The sequence below is a fragment of the Hippoglossus hippoglossus genome, chromosome 4 (assembly GCF_009819705.1).
Source record: "Hippoglossus hippoglossus isolate fHipHip1 chromosome 4, fHipHip1.pri, whole genome shotgun sequence".
Lineage (NCBI taxonomy): Eukaryota > Metazoa > Chordata > Actinopteri > Pleuronectiformes > Pleuronectidae > Hippoglossus > Hippoglossus hippoglossus.
In genome coordinates, this window is record NC_047154.1 from 780,849 (window position 1) to 803,835 (window position 22,987).

Consider the following 22,987-nt stretch of genomic DNA (forward strand, 5'->3'; position numbering starts at 1 on the left):
TTACAAAAAAGCTAATTTGTGGAAATAGAAATATATCCAATTATATAAAAAATTTAAATAAAAGAGATATGATAATAATGATAATAATTGCCCCGTTATATCCACATATAGTTTGATGCCTTGCCTTGATGCATATGCAGGTGTGTGAATACTTGTGGTACTTTATGAAGGTTCCAGAGGGCCTGTAAGGAAACTCAGAGGCCAGGTATGAAACCAGTATACTGTCCTTGGTTGGAGGATCAGGGTCAAGTTCCCTGATCCTCCAAACACAGCAGCTGGGGATGACATGATGGTTTCCCTGGTCTAAAGAGCTAAGTTGCCAATAAATAAAATGCTGTTATGCTACATTATAGTACTACGCGTTGTCATCCCCAGGCTCTCTAATATGGCCTAATATCGTATCATTGTCCTGGTACAGCCTGTGAATATGTACTTGTATGTGAACTTCCAGGCAGTATTGGGAGAAGTGTGGTTCAGGATCCTGGCCACAGTATTTCCTCTTTCTCTGACGTTTTACAGTCAGTGACTGACAGGCGCTGCACAGCTAATGTTGCAGTAAAATAACTCAGTAAGCTGTAAATGGAACTGCAGGATAAACATTGCTGTACGTTGTATTGGTCTTGTTGATATCATACAGACCACGTAGGAATGTAACAAAAAATTGTTTCATGAATGCAGACCTGCGTAGCTTCGGTCAGGTCCCTTTGCAGAGGTTCAATCTTTCCTCCTGCTCCCTCTTGCTGCAGCTCCGGGAACTACTATTTTGAACAATTAAAAATTTACAATGTTAATTGGATTCATAGTCTGGTGTAGTTGCTTCATGAGTCTAATAAGTCAAACCAAATGGTCAAAACTGTGACAGAACATCTGTCTCATTTGCCTCCCGTGCTGTTTAAAATACTCCTCCCTCCCTAGTGAAGTATGTAAAGGCCCCCACCAGGCTGGGCCACCTATCTTTGCTGGTTGTATAACAATGTAACATGAAGAAGTGTCAGGCCACCCAGCTGCTGGCTCCCAGCCCATCCTCATTTATCACATTTCTCTAGTTGTGCTGGAGATGAGGGCGTCGTAACTGATGAGAGAAGAATTATTTCACTTTCATCTTACTCATTGCTTTCTCTTTCTTCCTCTTTCTCTCCCTCCCTCTCTTGTGTCTGCAGAGAAGATCATAGATATTCTCCTTTCAGCTACTAAGAGCTATGGCCTTGGAGAAGAACTTGACAGGTATGTCTGTGCCAGTTTTCCTGTCATGTTTTTATTCTGTCATCCACCCTGTGGATCAGAAGTCAGATTTTATTGTATAATACACATACGGTGAGGTACTCATGTTTCCAGTTTTAATATACTTCAATTTACAAAGATGACTTCTTTTGACCTCTTTCACCCTTGAATTTCCTGATTTGGAAATCAAAAATGAAAGTAGAAGCTTCACTAAACCTTCCCTGAAGCTCAGCACAGTTATCAAAAAAAGCTCTTTCATTGCTCCACTGGCCAACTTGTTTGTTATATGATCAACACAAATCATAATCAAATATTGTAAGGGCTCTTGGGACCTAATAGTTCATCATATTTTATTAAGTGAGGAAGCCATTTGTTACATATTCTACACAACAATGACTGTTGCACATCAACACATCAACTAACTGTGCTGTTGATGAAGTATTGTCCATATATGGACCTCATGAGTTGCACAGAAATATACTGTGTCCTGGCCCTGTTTCATCAGCCATCTAGGACAATCATGATTGTGCATCTAACAAAGTCCTTCCCTTTAGCCCGTTCAATCAACAGAAAAACTATGCAGCGAGTTGTCTTTAGTTACAAAATACACAGAATACAAAAGTGATTGTGTGATAAATAGGCCTGTATGTTGAAGATCCAGTAGCAAGTTAATTATGGAGTCAGAACAACATTCCAGACTTCCAAAATTATATACCAATCAAAGTAACAACACAAGCCACACATTACAGTCATTTAAGATAGAATGATCCAGCTGTGAATTTGTCTTGCGGTGGTTTGCCTCATCCATTGGACATAAACAGATAATGTTGTAAAAGATGCAAATAATCTAAATTTGTGCAGAATTCATTGTCTTTGCTTCACACAAACATTAAATGGCTGGATAAATGAAGCCCCACATCTTTCTGTCTTACAGCATTAGCTGTAAGACGTGTGTCATTGTAGGAAACGGAGGAATCCTCACCAATAAGTCTCTGGGGCAGAGGATTGATCAGTTTGATGTGGTGGTCAGGTATGTTGTCACTTTTGTAGTTTAAAATGAGACCTTTTGATTATTTTGCGTGATTGATTTTGTATCTGTATGTTGCAGGTTAAATGAGGCCCCAGTTAAAGGCTTTGAAAAAGATATCGGCTCCAAGACCACGATGAGGATCACCTATCCAGAGGGGGCCATCCAGAAGACCGAGCGCTACGAGGCTCAGTCTCTGTTTGTCCTCTCAGCCTTTAAAGCTCTGGACCTCAAGTGGCTTCGACACATGGTCTTTAACCAGAGGCTGGTAAGGAAGCTGTTTACTCTGCTACTACACTAGCAAATGCATAATAATAACAACATCAACAATAATAATAATAATAAACGTATAGGAAGTACTGTCTATAGGAAAATAAACTATGTACCAATAATAATACAAAGCCCAGTTTTGAGAATTTGTTTTAAAAATGTCTCAGCATCACTAGATGGACGATGAGAATGTTTCCATCAGACAGTTTTTATGCAGATATTAGACACCAGAAATCCAGAATAATCATTAACAAGTTTGAAAATCCTAAACACAGGAGTGTTGTAAAGGCAGATGGAAATTTGATGTTGAAGGGCAGCATATGGTTATGTGTTGCTCTTTTTAACAATTATAAAACTTTTAAATATCATAAATGCATATTAAATGTATTTAACTGAAAGCATCATAGCAGCAAACAGAAACGTGTGTGTCAATTTCCATCTACCTTCCATTCCAGTCACTCTTGTTGTTCTGTGATTTAGAGAAAAGGTTTTTATCCAGCCATAATGTCATCCTGTCTCAGTTGGTGTAAAATAAGGCTGTACCAAAAAATGGGGGATTCAACTGACATATGAAATTTGATTCAGGGGCTTTTCAACTAACCATGGGAATTATCTGATTTTGGAGATGGGCCTAAACCATGACTGAGGGTGAAACACAGAGGAGATGGATTCTGTCTTAGATCAGAGTGATGCTGCTCATTGCAGATACTTAGAGATATCCGGATACCGTGGATTGTAGTAAAAATGGTTTAAGCCTTGAGGTTGTTATTATGAGGCGGACTATCAATCCAGCTGCCTCCTGGGGATGAAGGCCTTATGGTCATACATACTGGAATAGAAATGTAACAGATTCACTAAAACAGCTACAGTCACAACATATCTGCTCTACACTCCCTGCACCATTCCTCCTCCCTGACAGGAGAGACCATGTGGTCATACACTGGTAGACCTGAAACTTGATCTAAGTAACACAATAAAAACAAATAATGTCCTTTATTGTGATCAGCTGCTCATTTGTCATTGGTTACATCACGCTTTGGCTCTTACTACAAAACCGACAGCATAGCGTATTTGTCAGTGTGGTGCTTCATTTACCTCACACAGTCTTTTCCATGGTAAGACAATGATTTGCACACAAACTACAGCTCTTATAGCAATGATCACAGGAGAATCTGCTGGCTGGACGTTGATGTCCTCTTTATGCATGAGTGGTCATCGTTAACAATATCAAATTGCAATATATCTGATGACGCCAGAAGTCTAGGATCTATTTATAATTGCAAGAATGAAAGTACCAAGAGTAGGCAAAGTCTCCTTCAGTAGTCTGGTGGGAACCACGTCCGAGGGGCAAGTAGATGATGTCATGTGCTTAACCATATCATTGAGTTCAGGTAGAGTCACTGCTGAAAAAGAGTTGAAGGATGGCATGTAGACTGTTCTAGAGTGCTCAGGGGCAGGCAGGCAGGCTATGGGGTTGTCTGCTGTTAGTCATGGATCTAATTTTTTCTTTGATGAATTATTTTTTTTTAATTCAGTGGTCAGATGATGCATGCTCCCACAACTCGGTCAAGAGCACTTTAGAGTTTTGGCCATTCTGATGGATCAAGGTGGAAAAATAGTTTGCCCTTTCACTGTAGTCTTCTATTTCATCCTTCATGTGCTCATAATAAACATTAAGTTTGCTGGCTTTCCATTTGCGCTCCACTTAATGTACCTCGCTCTTTAGAGAGTGGCTGGTGTCATTAAACCTTGGAGGCAGATTTGACACTGATCTGATTCTGGTTCTGATTGGGGCAACTTAATCCAATCCTGCAAGGCAGAGGTTATTAAAGGAGTTCACCAGATGTTCAATGACAGGTATGTGGGGAACCACATAAGAAAGGGATGAGAATGCATTCGAAAGTTTGCCAGCTGCTGTTAAGTTAATAAAGCGAGAGCAAATAGACCTACAAACATAACACTAAAGTGATCAGATACACAGTTGTTAATAATATACTAAATATTAAAATACTGTCGATCTTCAGGCCATATGATATAACAAGATCGAGAGTATGCGTCCCTTTTCATGGGTTGGCCCAGTGGGGTGAAAAACTAAATTAAAAGATTCTAAGAGGTAAAGAAATTCCCCTGCCAGAGTATCACTGGCACAACATATATGAATATTAAAATCAGCAATAATGCTGATCTGGTCATAATTAGGCAGAAGTAGAGAGAGCTGATCTGAGAATTCAGAGAGAAAATGCCATTGGGTTTAGGAGGCCGGTGACTTAGAGGAATAAAATAGGAAGATGCATGTAAGCACAAAATGTTAGGCTTTCAAATTAGGGCATAAATGTGGGCATCTACATTATTGCTTCCCAAAGTCTCGATTTTCAAAACAGGGCCAGTGGTGTTGTCATAAGTCCCAGTTTTAGGCGCTACTGTAGAAGCGTAAACATAGCAAAATCCTAAAACAGTTTAGTGTGGACAAAGGCTATGACAACATATTTTTTACACCAACATTCAATGTAAAAACTGATAGAATCCCTTCTTTAAAATTGGATACAAAACTTATCGTATATACATACTAGTTTATTTAGAGAGGACTGAACTCCTGAAATAGCTGCCTTCTGTAATCACTAATAGACACTCAGTGGAGTGCAGAGAACACAGTAGACACACTTGAACTAGCACACACACGCACACAAACACAGGTTTGCGCAGCTGTCCTTATTAGGATTTTGCATTGACTTCCATTTATTATGGACAGCCTAACCAGAATTGTATCCCTAACCTTAAAGGGAGAGTTCACAGAAAAATGAAAATGCACTCATCATCTACTCACCACTTTGCCGATGGAGGGCTGGGTGAGGTGTTTGAGTCCACAAAACACTTTTGGAGTCTCAGGGGTAAACAGTGTTGCAGGCAAATCCAATACAATTGAATCACTGGTGATAGCATTTTCAAACATAATAAAACAACAGAAAAAAACACAACATAACCTCCATACTGTTCGTGTGGTGTCATCCAAGTGTCAGGAAGCCCTGACTTTTAAATTCTACTCGAAACGGCATCATTTACACCAAGTTTTAGGCCTAAAACTTGGCAACCGGAAGGGGCGATGCTATCGCACACCCTGCGCTTGCCTTTGGGCGAAAGCTTGTGTGTGCAGTGTGTGTTTATTTCCGGTGTGTGAACTATCCCTTTAACCAAGACCTTTAGAAATGACATTGTGCCTCATTCGGTCTGGGCTTTGGTCCCCATGAGGTGTACTGGTCCTGACAAGGTCTGTCAGTGTTTATGCTGGAAAAGTTCCTAAAGAAGTAACAAAATGAGTACACACTACACACAGAGGATGTCACACCTTTTTAAAGTCCTATAAGACAAATTGTGATTTGTGAATATGGGCTATACAAATAAAATTTGATTGATTGACTTCACTTTTGGGGAGCAGTCATGTCATTCATCTTCATATACAGTCTATGGTCTGTCACTACTTTCTGAATAACCCCTCCAGCAAAGAGCAGCTGAAAGGAATGGACTTAAGGGAAACACAAATAATACTGTATTAACAAGATAGGGTAATTACTTAACATTTTAATGATATTCACCAAGTTGTTCTCAGTTTTGTTATTAAGTTTATTGGCAAACTTATTGTTTCCATATAACATGTGAGTGGAAGTATAAAGAGTTCAAAGAATAGTGGTCCAAGAATCAAACCTTGAGTTTACTCTACACATTATACCCACTCTAACCTATCTAAGAAAATACCTAGGTCAACTGTCTTGATAGCAGCATCAAGATCCAGGAGAGAAGGAAGAGATACTTAATTAGAATATTTGTTCATAAGCAGATCACTCACAACTTTTATAAGTAATGTTTCTGTGCTATGTGGTCCAAAACCTGACTGATAAATGTCAGAAGGCTACTTGAGGTTAGATATTTTCGAGCATTTAATAATTTTTAGTGCCCAAGGTGCTAAGCAGTTGAAAATATTTTTTTAAAATGTGCTAGGGATATAATCCAAGCATTAGGTTGTGGACCTGTGATGCCTGTACTGCCTGTACTGAAGGCTCATAAGTTTCAGGTGGTAGGAGGTGCCACTTTATAGTCATTAAAGGGATTTGAGAGGGGCTTGACATTTGATCACATCTGCTGTGTGCAGATGTGTTTTCCACAACATTTTGCCCCCCAGTACTGCAGAGGAGAGGTGTTAGGTTTCCAGCTCCAATAGAGGAGCAAAATAGTCTCAGTCAGACAGGATTACCAACTGATCCGTTAGTGAGCAGTTTACAGACTTACAGGGTAACAGTGCTATGAGCTAATAGCTCAGAGCATGGCTGTTTGGTTTCTCTTTGCCGCTTACTCCAGCATACCTAAGCAAACCCAAAGGTATCCAAGTAACTGTTCATAAAGAGCCATCAGGACTGGGTGGGCTGCTAGTAATTAGTGTAATGGCCCTAGGTATACTGATACAGGAGCTTCTCTCTATGGCTGGCTTTGTTTGCCCCTCTTGTTTCTCATCAGTGTTTTAATGGCGCTGAACTCTCCTTCGAGACCTCTGCTCAGGTATTGTTTTCACTTGCTACTTAAGCAACATCGTATTTTCCACTTAGTGTCAATATTAATTGGTAACTATCAACATTTCTCATATACACAGTGGCTTAGACCATTTTATCTCTGTATCAGAAATCATTTCTACCCATAATAACACACCTGAAAACACATCACATGACCATTCATGTACACTAATCTGTATAAATACAATCACAATCACAATCACAGTCACAATAAAATGTGTGTTAACAGGATGCATATTGTGTACTCAACAGCTGGTTGCCAAGTTGCAGAAAATTTGTCCGGACGAAAACACAATTAGTTTCACAAGTACAACCAGGACAAAAAAAAAATCTTTACAAACCCACAGAACAGTTCACCATTGACACTTTGCGCCTTAAGTTCAGGTTTTTATAGCAGACCCAGAAGCACACACACTGGCTGAGTTTGCATGAGTTTCTTAGATGAAGAGAGGCAGATGGAGCAGGGGGGCAGGTAGGTGCAGGTGTAGAGTGAATAGCTGGTGGCTGCATTTTGGATGGCGTGGAGATCCTGGGATCAGGGAGACAAAGAATTAGTTGGTTCAGATGTAACAAATTAGATAAGCTAGAGAAACATAGAGACAGGCCGAAAGCATAGCTACCAGGCATTGGCACCAGTTATGGAGGATCATCAGGAGCGTACAGAGTCACAGGGAAACAAGGAGTCACAGCTGAGCCGTGACATTGCTGTTTCTGTTATTCTGCTATTAATTCATTAGTTATTTGTTTCGCTTATTTCATATTATGAATTATATTCAATGTGAACAGTGGTAAAATAAACTTGCTTATCACTCTTCTTTTATATGATTGCATTTTGTGTTTAGATTGTGTGGTTTGTTCACTGTAAGAGTCACACTAAGCACACAATTTAATTACCTCACTCTGACTCTCAGCGCAGCACTGATGGCTTCTGGAAGTCGGTGGCCAGACACGTGCCAAGGGAGCCCAGCGACATGCGCATCCTGAACCCCTACTTCATCCAGGAGGCCTCCTTCAAGCTTATTGGCTTACCTTACAACGATGGACAGATGGGTAGAGGGGTGAGAGCCGGTTTCATTTTCAGTTTGAGGTAGAGGAGTAGTAGGAATGGTGAACTGTTAAGTTAATGGTCGGGGCTGGAGCTGTGGGAGCTGACTCTCCAGTCTGTCTGTTTGCATTATGAAAGCATCTGTGAACACACAGCAGATGCTGCAGGGAGCTGAGCACCTACACAGAGCCTGAAAACAAACAGCATCACTATTAGCTTGTTATAAATATAACCATGCCTCAGAGTTCACATCTGTAAGATATCTATACAATAACAGTCAAATGTATATAAGCCTCCTCTGCTATACTTTCACATGTTCACTATAAGTGTCCTGGGATACAGGTCATGGCTGGGTTACCTGTTTCAACCAAACTCTTTAATTTACACTGTGTCTGTTTTTCAGAATATCCCAACCCTGGGGACAGTTGCCATAACAATGGCCCTTCATAACTGTGATGAAGTAGCCGTGGCTGGATTTGGCTACAACATGAAGACTCCCCATGCCCCTTTGCACTACTATGAGAAGATTAGGATGTCAGCCATCAAAGAGGTACATTAAGACCTGATTAGTTAGAAATAGTTCTTATCATTCTAAGTGGGGTTGAGTAAAGACCTGCTGTAGACAGGATGTGGGCGAGGTTAGCAGAACAATGTGTTTGTTGATTACAAACTGTCATGTAACCTGGCTTATAATCAACAGAGCTAAGCTCACAGTGTATTTAGAACTTAGTCATGATTCATGAACAAAGGTAAGATACATATATTACTATCATGTCAGCAGCAGTTTTTAACTTAGCACTTTATATGCAGAGAACCCTAAACTACTCTACATACTAGCAGCCAGCAGACTGTATTTCGCAGTGATCATAACACTAGTGGACTCTCTGATCTTGAGTAGTGTAGCTCACTGGATGTACACTGTGAGTATATAAACCCACTATTGACTGTACATTTCTACTTGCATCTCTCTATATCTACTCCCTCTGCTATCTGCTTTCACTCCACACCCCCATATTTTTTGGCATTACCAATATTTTTGCAAACCATTTGTGACTATTGCGAAAACAAATCCACAACACACCATATATCAGCCATAAAATATATTATTTATGCAAATCACTTCCCCACACCCTCATTCAGTCACCCACTCACCTACCCCCAACTCACCACTCACTTCTGTGTGGCAATAATTTAAAGGGGACATAGCATGCAAATTCCACTTTGTTAGTGCTTCTACAGGTTAATGTGGGTATCTGGCATGTCTACCAACCCAAAAACTCTGGGGAAAAAACACTCGCGCGTTTTGTTATAGTTCCTCTAAGTCAGAAACGTCATGCTTGAGTGACTCGATTGAGCTTCCTGGGTTTTGTGTCGTAACAAGGCACTGGAAGTCTCCCTACATGGTCTTGGCCCACCCCCCACCCCCTCCCCCCATCCCCCCACACTCGTTACGCCGGGTTTACACCGGAGGCAGCGCAGCGCCGTTCCCAAGCGCGCAGCCGGGCTGTTCACACGGGACGAGCATTTCTCCGCGCTGGTCAGCCCGCGATTCACTCACATGTGGCATTTGTCTGGATCGTTGGGACTGGGAGGCTGCAGCAGCTGCTCGGGCGCGACCGCTCGCTCTCCCATGCGTGAGCTGGAATTTGTGTCAGCGCCACACAGCCAGCAGTGTGGAAGACTTCCGCAGTGTTCAGCGCTACTGTAACACTGGCACAAACACACAGAGCCCCCCCACTCGTTACGCCGGGTTTACACCGGACGCGGAAGCGCCGCTGCGAGGCAGCGCAGCGCCGTTCTCAAGCACGCTGACGTGCATTTCGTGCATTTATCCGCGCTGGTCAGCCCCATAGACTGTATATATAAGGTCAGCCCGCGATTCTGCTTTCTCCGCTTGTTGTTGTACCCGTTGAATGTCGGGGTTCGGGGGTAAATGATGGTCTTCATAGCCCCCCCCCCCACCCCTCTCTTTCTCTCTCTGTCTGTCTGCTTGTGTGCTTGTAGTGGATGGGCAGAGGGGGACATTTAATTATGTGATTGGGAAAATTAAAACTCCAGGACAACAGAAGGGGAATACAAAGTATGGGATGCATATTTGATAATTTATATCATATAAAATATGTAATTTATATTGTTTAAAATCATGGGGGGAGAGGGGGGAGGGGGGAGCTGGCTCATTAGCATTTAAAGGAACAGGCACTCAAAACAGGTCACTCTGTGGAGGGCTGTTTTATACAGGGTAAAAAGGGTGCTGTTTTATATGATCCTTGTGGTATTTTGACCAAAGTATGTTACAGACATTTCATTAAGACCCCAAGGAACCATATCAACTTGTGGTAAAATGGGCATGCTATGTCCCCTTTAAAATACAAAAGGATGACGCCCGTGTGGAGAGGACGAGCAGGAGAAAAGCAGCAATAGCAGATAAACGAACAGAGTACTCCTGGCTTAACAGGAAATAAGGTCCACGTTATAGTCACAGTGTTCTCACAGAGCTGTTTCAATGACCAAGGATTTCTTGAACAAATCTCTCCTGAACAAGCCAAAAGTAACAAAACAATCCATCAGCATACATCATATCGAAACGATCATATCGAAACGCCAAATTACTAATTGTTTACCGTGGCAGTAAACAAAAACACAAAGGCGCAGCGATGCGCACAAAAAATCTGGAGCAACTTAACGCATCTGTTCACCAACAGGCACCTCACATCAAACCACAAAACCTGCACCCCAGAAAACCTCTACTACCAGGCTATCTTAGTCCATTATTGTATATATCCAGATATTGAATTTTACTGATTTAATCAGGCTACTATGCACTAAAACAAATAAAATACCAACTTATTCTCTACATCAAACAAAGTAAACTGCACACCAGTTACCAAATTCCAGAGCCCTAAAAAGCACACTTTGAAAATAAACCAATAAAGTAAAAAATATACCATTAAGAGGACCATATCAAATTCCCTTTAAAAGCCACCTTGAGCTTGCACCTTGGTCTTAAAATAACAGTGTATTATTGAACCACTGACTTCAGACCAGGTATTTGTTGGTCAAAAGCACAATCTATTTCTGCTGCCTTAAGATCGCAACAATGTGCCAATATACCTGACCAAACCAAGTGGATAATATTAATTCATAAAAAATGGCAACTATGTTGGTCTAAAACTAGCAAAGACACTGGCATTGGGCTTGGTTTGCTATATGTAAGACCTTTAAGTCAAGCTTATATTTCATTTCATTTTTTCTAAGAAATCAAAAATCTCCTTGGTGTTTACTTTGACACGTTTACTTACTTGTACACAAATATTCCTAGTTTAAGAATGTCAATCAAGCCTCAAGGCTCCATGTGACCCTCTATTACCTTTAATGGATGAAACGTATTCACTACCCCTAATTTGTTAGCATTCTGACCAACATCCTTTTTGTTAGTTTCCAGGTTTATGCTGCACTGGAACAGTTAAATATGACCTTTCTCTCATTTGAAATGCCTCCCAGGAATCTGGAAGGGATTTACTAAGCATGCTGAGTGGTGGCCTGGGATGTTTTTGAAATCTCAAGGAATGTTGATGGGTGTCGTTTTTTTAAGAGAATGACAGTCAAGGCACACTACATACAGTGTCTGATTTGCCATTCTCAATGCTTCACAGTCTCACAGTCTCCATTGTACTAATAAATTACTCAGAGCCAAGGTCATTGAAACACACACATGCATGTTCTCCATTTTATTTGCTCTGACTGCAAATACTTGTGTTTAAGTTCAGAGCCACTGAGCTACATGGCTTAACACAGACTTCACTGACAGATGATGTTGATGTTTATTTTGTCAGGTATAATAATTTTTTTTCTAATTATTGTTAAATTATTTTGCTTTTCCAAACAAAAAAAGAAACAATGGTATGGTTATTAACACGTTTACTGCATGCAGGTGTCTGTCGGACCCAGAAGACAAATTTAGCTCTGTGTTATTGTGTCGTTTTGAAAGCAGCACCAATCTTAGGATGATGTCATGATGATAGATGATATACTCCACTAGTTAGCCACTGATCTAGGGAGAGAGACTATGAAAAACCTTTCATGAATTAGTCTGCTTGACCTGTCATACCAAAGGAAGGAATGGGTTTTTGTGTGAGTTGAAGTCTACATGTCGTCAGGTGTACCACTGTGAATGACTGGTTCTTGAGAATTCCACATAACCGATATCATCGATTACAACAATAGCACGTTGCAAAATGGCTGTATCTGAGCAAGCTGTAGCTCCAGCTTTACCTACTGCAGCTGCATGTGGAGGGGCGGAGTGTTGGCGGAGAGATGGCTGATCATGGCAGAACAACAGCTGTTAACGTGCACTTTAAGCATCAGAGCCCTGCAGCTATTGCACTTCTGTCCGTCCTGGGAGAGGGATCCCTCACATGTGGCTCTCTCTGAGGTTTCTACCTTCTTTTTACCCTGTTAAAAGGTTTTTTTTGTAGTTTTTCCTTACTCTTGTTGAGGGTTAAGGGCAGAGGATGTCACACCTTGTTAAAGCCCTATGAGACAAATTGTGATTTGTGAATATGGGCTATACAAATAAAATTTGATAGATTGATTGATTGGTTAGAGAATACAGCACATTTGTGTTGACTCTTTGTCTCCAACTAATGATGATTCATTTGCATTATTAAGAGGAAGAACATTAATGTACACTGTAAAATTACATGCCAGCAATTTTTCTTAACTACATATTAGTTTAGTGACTTAAATGGCCCATATTGTGTAAAATACAATTTCTGGGCTTTTACTATCCATAAATACTTGAGGGGGTCAGTAGGGACCCTCAAAGTATAAAAACAGTCACACGCTACCACAGGCTAACCACAACAAACAACACTGAAGAAACACTGCAGCGTGGAGGGATGCAAGGAACGTTACTGTTCGAGACCAGCGGTTACGCTTTATTTCTTCTGATGTGTTGTGTCTGTGTGCTCAGAACGGAGTAACATAGACATTACTCGTTACTCCGTACTGAAACTCCATACTGTAACTCGGGACATTACTCCTACATCGGCTGACTGTCCTGCTAAAACTTGACCAAACATGAGGACGGTGTAACTTACCGTTCAGAAACATCCTGTTGTAACCGACTGTTATTATTTGGCTGGTCTTCTACAGATGTATCCAGACATAATGTGAATTTCAGCTGTTTAACAGAGAGATCGTCAATGCGCCAGAATGAGATCAGTGATAGGCCTGGTCGCGTGTCACTCAAAGTGCAGTCAGCCAATCAGAGGAGGGGCTCATAAATACTTAAAGAGGCAGGCGAAAACAGCCTGTTCTGTCTGCAGCTCCAGAGAGAGGCAGAAGAGAGGACATGGAAATACACATTGCAGCAGTTTTTTTCGACTTTAAACCACTGATATATCATCTTAGGGGGACCAGTACCTCAAATTAAACCAGTTTAAGATTTAAGTTATCTGGTAAAACTACATATTCTTTAGTTCAGGCAGTAGAGATAAAACTTCCGACATAAGACTCATTATTGTGAGAGCATAATTAAGCATTTATAAGTCACTGTTAAGCTAGCTGCTGAAGCCCTGTAGCACTGGATCAGGGTTTTTTTCAAAGTCTAACTTGATAACATGATCATTTATTGATTCTAGAAATATGAGGAAAAAGTTTAAATCTACTTGTATGTATGTACACATCCAAGTCTAACAAGTGTTATTAAGTTTCTTAGTTACTTAGGTCACTTATTATTGAAGTAGCGCTGCACAGAAAACCGGTGCTCTGGAGCAGACTGACTGACCACACCCCCTCATCAGCCTTAGCACTGCCTCTCAGATCCTGAAATATGTGGTTCAGTGTCTGTGATACTGCACCATTTATTCTCACCTTGTTAAATTACAAAAGTTATATTCCTGTGAAATGAAAACACGGTGTGTTTTTGCGAACATGCACCTGTCACTTTTTGTAGTAATTGTACCTTTTTTTATTGTAAATGTTGCTCATCATAATCATAACTGCTGCTATCTTTAACTGCTATTCAATACATCTTGTATTGTACATTACATTACTTGCCATGAAGTATTTTGCACTATCAATCCAGCTTTGCACTATTCTGGTTTTTACTAGTCTCATCCTATCCACCATGTGCCTTTTGACTGCATACTATGTTGTACTATGTACTATGTTTTGAGTACTTAATATGTTCTGTGTTTATATGTTTACAACAGGCATTAGAAAGAAATGGCAGTTCAATCAGAATTGACGATAAAGTTGACTTTTAGTGAAGTCCAGGGGATGGGAGACATTACATTCAAAGTAAATCAAGCAAAACAAATACACAGCATGAGGGCCGTAACAACAAACAATCATAATTTTAAATGAAATGTGATATTTAATATGGTAGAAATATGCCCTGTGAAGTCTACACCAAACCTCCTGTGTGTGTGTGTGTGTGTGTGTGTGTGTGTGTGTGTGTGTGTGTGTGTGTGTGTGTGTGTGTGTGTGTGTGTGTGTGTGTGTCTCCACTCTGCAGTCCTGGACTCACAACATATCTAAAGAGAAGGAGTTCCTGGTGAAGCTGGTGAAGGCTGGGGTCATCCAGGACTGGACCAGTGGGATCTGTGGTGCAGGATGCTGATAGTCGGCATTCCCCCACCAACATGTGCTCCAACACCTGAAGAGGGAAACTCAAGGCTCCTTTGACCACATTCCCAGCAGAGAGCAGCAGCTGTCACACACCATGGTCAAGGCAGAAAGAGCATGTTTTGACCAGGACACCCTGCCCAGTTACTTTCACATAAAGTATTGCAAATTGGTCTCTGCATTGTAACACAGTCTTTAGCTTGTCAACGTTGCAGGTTAGTGTATATAAATGTGGATTCAGTGCCCTGGCTTAAGGGTTTGTCATGAATGCTAGGGATTTAACCAGCACCTGGACCAGGTTGCCTGGGGTTGTGTTTAAACACAGAGCCTGTGCCAAGAGAATACCTCTACAAGTGTCCTTCTGCTCACACAGCTGAATGTATTCTGCATCAAACCTATACTTGCTCATTTGTGTCTTCATCAACCCTGATGTCACTGATTTATATCTGATTCAGGGTGCACTCTACATGACACATGTCAGCCATGATGGCCCAGTCTCTGACATCAGAGCAACAAGTTCCCTCAGCAGCAGCATGGATATCACATTTAAACTCACTGTAGCAGAAGAGACACATTTACTCTGTTCTTGTGAGACCCCCCCACCCTTCACGTCTACTGTATGCAACTGCAGCCGGTCATATCTTGTTTTTACTTACAAACAACAACACTTTTTTGTTGTTCCTTGTCTGTAATAGCAGAAGACTGAATTCCCTCTGCTAATATTCACTATTTAGAAATAAGCTACAAACCAGTTTTCACACACAGGAATATTGGAATGTGTTTGAAACACCTAATATATGAAGTGCAACCAGAATGAGATGCAGATACATCCAGTAGACGCAAGGGGTCACCTTACGGAGTATATACTTTATCTCGTCACTTGTCATCTGTCTCTCACTCTCTCCGTTTTGTGAGGAAGTGACGAACAGGGTCCAGGTCTGAGTTATATCTTACTGAACCATTTGCTACTTAAAATGTACCTGAGGTGCACTGACTGACTGAGTTTGTTTTATGTGAATAGATAGTTTTGGGCAGTTTTTTTCTGATGCTAAATGCTCTACTAAACCCTGATCTTTCTCTTCTCTACTCAACCTTCCCCTCAGACACCAAACTCGGCCCAGCCACAGGCTGCGATCTCAGGTCCCCTCACCTCAGCCACCAGTCCTGATCAGTGCTACTCTCAGACAAGTGACTTGAGCTTTAACAATCCATCTCACTTTAATTACCTAGAGCAACTGTGCTGAAAAGTGTGTGTGTGTGTGTCTGTGTGTGTGTGTGTGTGTGTGTGTGTGTGCCTGTGTGTTGCTTTACACACTCTGGTCTGTGCAATCTTTCCTCACCTCATTGTAGGTGTTCATGGACTGGGTGCAGTCAGATGCTCAAGCCAAAGTATTCATATTATTTATTGTAGCCTGTGCACAAGAACACATTAAAAATTAAGATTAAGATTCACGTTTCTGTGTTTTGTTTAACAGGTCGCATTGAGACGCAAGAATTAAAAATCATCCCCTTCACATGATGAGTTGTTTTTCAGGGAAAAAGGGAAAACCACTGTGACTGTGACCAAATGACGAATGTTTGTACCCAGACACATTCTTATGGAGCACTGCCCGACTGAGGTCATCTGTGGTCTGAATGGTATATGCGCAAAATTTGAGTCTCACCTCATAAGTATGCCACCTTGTTGCAACTTGTTTCTCATTGTGATGGTGTTTATCATTTCTGTCAATCATAATAACATAGCACCCACCCAATTAGATGAGGGACAAATCTGAATAAAAAATACTAACGAGGAAAACACAAAATAGCAGATACACTGAATTCTACTCAATCAATCCATTTTTATTTGTATAGCCCATATTCCCGAATCACAATTTGTCTCATAGGGCTTTAACAAGGTGTGACATCCTCTGCCCTTAACCCTCAACAAGAGTAAGGACAAACTACTTAAAAAACCTTTTAACAGGGTAAAAAGAACGTAGAAACCTCAGAGAGAGCCACATGTGAGGGATCCCTCTCCCAGCAATATACTCCACTTGTAGCAGAGCAGGTCAACAAAATAACAATATTTACAACATTGATGAGAAAAGACAGTGTCTAACATAAATGAAGAGGTGTATCAATGTTTAAAGATTTGTACATAAGAGAATGTCTGATAGACATGAATGGAGCAGTAATAGCAGTTTGTAATGATAGGTTTTTAATTAATGGTAGAATATTTAAGGTTATATTGCATATCTAAGCAATCTAGTTGTAATCACAATCCACCATCCACCTCATGATCCACCATCATGGTCACAATCCAGAATCACCTTCCACAATGTGGCCACAGCAGTGATCCTGGATCTGCAACGATAAAGCACAAGGTCTCCAGTGAAGAAGTCAGTAAAGTGAATTGATGAGACATTAATGTGATGAGGAGACAAGCTCTGTGTGTCACATGTCCCCCAACAATCTATAATGTAACTAAGAGCTGGTTCAAGACAGACCTGAGCTCTAACTATAAGTTTTAACCAAAAGGAAGGTTTATGCGACTGGAACAGCAGTCAACAGACTCAGTTTTGGCATGTTCATCAGAAGAATAATCAAAAACCTACATCTGATTCAAGAAAATCGGTGACAGTGGATTCGAGTTGGAAACATGTGAAACAGACTTTACAGACAGATATTTCACAACTGAGTACTGACACCTGTTGAACCAATGCACTGCAGTTACACTGGCAGGTTCAAGACTCAACGGAGGCTGCAGAGAGCTAATGAAAGGTAGGGTTCTTTTTTTAAATTTTTTATGTCATTTGTACTGAGGGTTGATGCAAGTCATCACTGATTTCACTTCAGACAAATTACTGTGTTGTCTCTTGTCAAGCTTTTGAGTAAAGGTAAAATCAGAGTAAAAGTAATCATTCCTCTTGAACCTAAGTGCTGACTATGTGGCACTTCTTTTAACTTGTATCTTTAGTTTCAAATAAAATTCCTTTATCACTTGAAAACACATTAATCGTGCAACTTACTGCCAGTCTTGAGAGGTTGCGAGCTTTGGAAAGAATCTGGGAACGAGCTCAGTCCCTGAAATCAAACCATTTGTGCTGCAAAACCAGATGGAGTATAAATCACTGAGGTCATTAGTACTTCACCTGTACTCTAAAAAATCCAGACTTCTGCGGTGCCCTTTGGCAAGAGAAACTCTGTCCTGACAACACCACCTCCCGCTTAGGGGCAGGGAGCCCTTAATCTTTATCGCTCATCATGTGACCAGCTCTGTGGCTTCCTCAAACAGGAACAATTGGCAAGAGGCGTACTTTGTACAACAATAATTTAGCTATATTACAAATTGTATGTAAATTTAAAAAATCCAAATTTGAAAAAAGTTGAATTTTTGCTCTGATCGGTCGGAAACCTTTGATACTATAATGAAATACCTCAATAATGTTGTGTCTGACTGAGCTGTACACTGTAATGTGAATATTTATCAGGCAGAACACAGTGGAGGATGCACACTTCTGTCAGTGTTTAAGTTCATCCTCCGACTGAATGAAATGTTTCTCATGGGCCGAAGTGCAAAGATAGTGCAACAAAAGCTAGAACATTAAAATTAACACACAACATAAAAACAGACCAAAATTGTTGATGAACTGCTGTATGCACAACCACATATAAACACAGTAACAAGTAGCAATGATTGGCAGAAAACAGCCTATAATAAATAAATATAAATATTAAACTGAATAAAAGCAGCAGATAGAACAAAACACTTACAGCAATGTCATTAACCACACGTCACTGAGTAAGTGAAAATGTAACATATAATTAAACAAAATTATTGTACACACTGTAGTAATATCCAGCTTTAACAGTAACATTGATATCAGTGAGTAACATGTTGTCAGAGGGGGAACATTCAAACTCAGAGTAAGGAAGGTCCCTCTGTACACTGAACAAACTAGTGCAGCTTCCACAACACTGTGCTTATTTTCATTGTATATATATGTTGTAACTTGATCCAACATGCAACTTTAATGATTGAGCTGCTCTTGCTACAGGCGATACTGTTTGTGTCTTTATACAGTAGCTCAAGAGTGCTGAAAGAAAACTAACTTCTTCACTGATGTCAGTCAGTGTGCACCGACTGGGAGAGAACCTTACTGTATATTTCAATGGTGCACTTGACTGTCTGCGTAAAGATAACTGCAGATGTGATTAATCTCCCTACTATGCCTGTGTATTGTGTAGTGGTGAAGGACAGAGAATCTGTAAGGGACCTGGATGAAAATGAAAAAGGGGTCAGGGTTCATTCCTGCTGTCGAGAGTCAGTCACCCGATCCTCTCAGGTATCCCTCTATTGGGACACTGAGCCAACAAAGAAATGTGGATCCCTGTTAAGGCACAGACATAACAGTGGCCTAGCTAGCACTAAACAATATAGAAAGCATATAGAAAATAATTATGGAGGCATAAATTAGATGGTCAAAAAGAGAAGGTCAGATTGAGTTACATACCATAATAAGTTATATCAATTGGCAGTATATTAAAATAGTGATGTGCTTCAAGTTAAACGGATATTAGCTTCTTTCATACAGCTGCCAGCAACCCAGTGAGGTTTGTTCAAAAGAAAATATCACACAATTGTCCAAATGTGAAAAGCTGCACATTTTTCAGAAGCATATGTAGAGGTCATCATCATAATTATTTCCACAAACCTCAATCAGAGCCTCACACAACACCAAGCATGTTCCAATCAGGAAGCATAAGCGTATCTTAGTCCACAGCTCACAAGGTGAAAGGAGGGCTAGGTTTGAAGGTATAAACAGGGGTTCCAAGCCTTATTTAAAATAACAAGGGGTCGGAGGCAACAAAAAACAAGTCACTGTGCACCAGTGAATCGGTGTACAGGGTACGGCAGTTTGGAAATATCTTTCTTGGATGTATGCCATGTAGCATGACTAACAGAGATGTAAATGTCAAAGTGTGAGTAAAGCATTTCTATGGAACAACATAAACGTACCCTGTAAGAGTTGAAGTATGCTAAAAGAGTGACATCAACACACTTGTTACAGCCTTCATCCTGGTCGAGCACTGCAGCAGGAAACATATTTAGAATGTTGAGATCATATACAGCTTTGCATATGGACAGAAGAAGCAGGTGGCCACTATTAAAAGAGGATCCTTGACCTGACATGTTCTCACACTGTGTGTTTGGGCAGGTGGGAGGGGGGGGGGGGGGGTCACAGGGTGAGTGCACACAAACAGAAGCTCCTTACTACTATGTAGGTGGCCTCGGGGTGACAGCATGAGCTTGGCGAGGACAGAGGGACAACGTCTACATACCGGCTACCATGCACAGCCCGGCTTCGGCTACAGACAAGGTTTTCATCCTGTTCACTTCCTTTTCATGTGTGGAACCTGACCCCAACCAATCAGCCCACACCATCATTTTGGTTTAATTAATCCTGGAGCTGGAGGCGGGCTGAGGTCTGCTCTGCAGCGGAGTGTGGCTGTGCAGGCTCAGGTTGCATAGTCCTTTATTCCCACTGACAGTGTGTCTGCCCTGGGTAAAGCACAGTCCCCCTGTGAGAGGCTCCACTCCATCATGGTACATGTGGGGGCTTCTTCAGAGGCAATCCATGCATCTCTCTCAACGTCACAAAATTCATGTCAGAAAGATTTCTTCAATCTCTAATGTCACACAACAACAGAGGAATATTTGCTACTAACCTGAAAATAAAGTCTTAACCTTACTATGTAAAGTTTCTTGAGATAATGTACGTTATATTTGGCACTATACAAATAAAATTGAATTGAATGTAAGACAGTCACTCTGTAGTTTAGAGGAGTAGAGGTGCAACATTTTCCCCTTTTGCAATCGTTCCTGGGTTTGAACCAACCAATATTTTCCTTAAGGGTTTACCTCAGGTGTTTCTGTGTGGTCGTATATCTATGTATTCCACTCTATAGACTGACAAGCCTGCACAGAGTAGGTGGTTATGAGAAAATGGATGGATTAATTATCCTAAATTTCAAACTATTCAACACCATGAATAAATGAGCAAAACAGCCATTTCAATGTACACTATATGTACTTAATTAAAGGAAGAAAAAATACAGCCTCATGTTCACTATCACACTGACCACACTGGATTTCTTTCACATATCATAGCAGTAACTATCTGTAGAACTATGTATTCTTTCTCATATTTCCATTGACACACTAAAATGTGGCAGGATTTCCAAATAGTACCCAGTTTCACAGATCATTTCAAACATTTCACATCCTACCATGGCTTGCAGGCCGAATCCACACTAAAATCCTTTTCATTTCAAAATGGCTTTTTACAATGACATAATACTTCCAGATGAGTGTTTTAGCTCCTTATCAGAAATAATCTTCATCCTACTAACACCTGAAAACACATTATCATTCTGGTAATGCACATGCTGGTGGAAACAGAAAGCAGATTGTCGACTCTGAGGTCAGTGGCTCTTACCTTAAGGAGCGGCTGTGGGTCACCCTCTAACCAGAAGGTTTCTGGTTGGATCGCAGTCTTCCCTATTCTGCATGCCAAAGTGTCCTTGGGCAAGATACTGAACCCCATATTACCCCTGACGGCTGTGCCATTGTCATGGAAAAAGAGCTGCCCATTGATGCACTGTTTGAATGTGTGAAAGGGTGAATAGCAAAAAAAAACCCCACTGTAAAGTGCTTTGAGTGGTCATAAGGACTAGAAATGTGCTATATATGGATACAGAGCATTTATCATTTACATCTTCATGGGGATACATTTATAGACACATGCTTCCATCTATACAGCAGTTACGTTGGAGTAAGGTTTGGTCCATTTCTTGAAGAGGCCCAACTCATCATTCTAACACCCAGGGCCATGACATTTTCAACACCATGTATTTTTGTCCAGTCAGGCGTCTGAAGCAGATTTATTGTTAGAGACCATTTCTTCAAAATGGTCTCTCTCTGAATCTGTTTTCTACATTTCTATAACTTTAATAGACAAGTAACACACTAAAGGAGATTTACTTGACTTTCTCGCTCTCTCTCTCTCACACACACACACACACACACACACACACACACACACACACACACACATAATGATGCTGTTGAGAGGGAGCAGTTTGCAGATGTGAAAGCAGATGTTTTCTATATGTTTGAACTCCCATTGTGAGTATGAATCACTCTGAAACACCACAGCTCCACTCTAAAAAAAACATCAGCTTCTCATAAAAACTGGAATATGTAGCACGTCAGTAGATGTGACTTCATCTTAGTGACGGATAAACCAATAGTGCACGTTTGACAGGGAGGAAGCCATTTAGACCACTAAGTCAAGAGCAGGTCAAAACAAGGATGAAATGGTGGGCTGACAGTCAGCTCCAGTAAGCAGCACTGCAGGTTTCAGCTGTCCCAGAGGTTGTGTACAAAATCCTTCTGACCAGTTAGTCTACCTAGCTGGACTGATGGGGATACAGACCTCTACAAGTGCTGTTGTTGAAGTCTTATTCGTAGTGCCTCATTTATTCCCACAGTGTTTCCAAACCACACTCAAAAATGGAGTATTGCTGGTAGGTGAACTTGACAGGTTTATGAAGTCTGCATATACTGAAGTTTGCAGTGGGGATGCAGGACGAGTTTCAAGTTCATGGATTATACATTTTTTCAATGTGATGCATACTTGCTTCTGTATGCATCAAAACATTTAACTTAACCCCCAGCAGGCATAATTTCAGGTATGTGAGTGACAGAGATGTCTAACAGCCCATGTCCACCTGAACCTTTGACAACATTGTGAAGTGTTTCCACAGTTTTTTCAAACTGGGGCATTCCAGATTTAGGCTGTAACCATGTTATTTCATGTAACTATATATTTATTACATGATGTTTGTGTGTCTGTGTTTAAGTTGTGTCTTTCTCTTTTATGTGGCCACTGACTCTATCACTCAATAGATGGACTCCTCCTTTCTCTTCTGTTTTATACATTTATGTGTACAAGTATTAGTTCTTCTGGATTGTTTACTGTTTTTGCGTGAGTTGTTGTTATCCTAGTTGCGATTTGATGTCACAATCCTTGACTAATCAGAATGGGCGACACAATTGATAAGCCCTGAAAATATCACCCCTTATCTCCAGAAACTCACCCGCCTAAAGTGGAGAACAGCTGAGTCATGACGTGTTACAGTGTATGTACTTTAGGAAGTGCACTGCAGCTAAAGGTGTCACAAAAGCAC

General features: G+C 40.8%; 1 protein-coding gene and 1 long non-coding RNA gene across 3 annotated transcripts in view; one reads left to right on the forward strand and one right to left on the reverse strand.

Annotated features, from left to right (window-relative positions):
- The window catches only part of st3gal3a (ST3 beta-galactoside alpha-2,3-sialyltransferase 3a), a 36,933-nt gene extending 20,920 nt beyond the window's left edge, over window positions 1-16,013 (forward strand). For both annotated transcript variants that reach the window (XM_034584076.1, XM_034584075.1), the window contains 7 exons: window positions 1,161-1,224; window positions 2,156-2,251; window positions 2,330-2,516; window positions 7,989-8,135; window positions 8,526-8,672; window positions 14,643-14,820; window positions 14,976-16,013. In XM_034584076.1, the coding sequence (XP_034439967.1) occupies window positions 1,161-1,224; window positions 2,156-2,251; window positions 2,330-2,516; window positions 7,989-8,135; window positions 8,526-8,672; window positions 14,643-14,747 (746 nt within the window). In that variant the 3' untranslated portion in view covers window positions 14,748-14,820; window positions 14,976-16,013. The remainder of the gene's footprint in view (window positions 1-1,160; window positions 1,225-2,155; window positions 2,252-2,329; window positions 2,517-7,988; window positions 8,136-8,525; window positions 8,673-14,642; window positions 14,821-14,975) is intronic.
- LOC117760787 lies at window positions 2,506-4,699 on the reverse strand. The gene is made up of 3 exons (XR_004613729.1): window positions 3,475-4,699; window positions 3,395-3,398; window positions 2,506-2,611 (listed from the first exon to the last, which is right to left on the reverse strand). It is a non-coding gene; the product is annotated as an uncharacterized LOC117760787 (long non-coding RNA).
- Window positions 16,014-22,987: the final 6,974 nt, after the last annotated feature.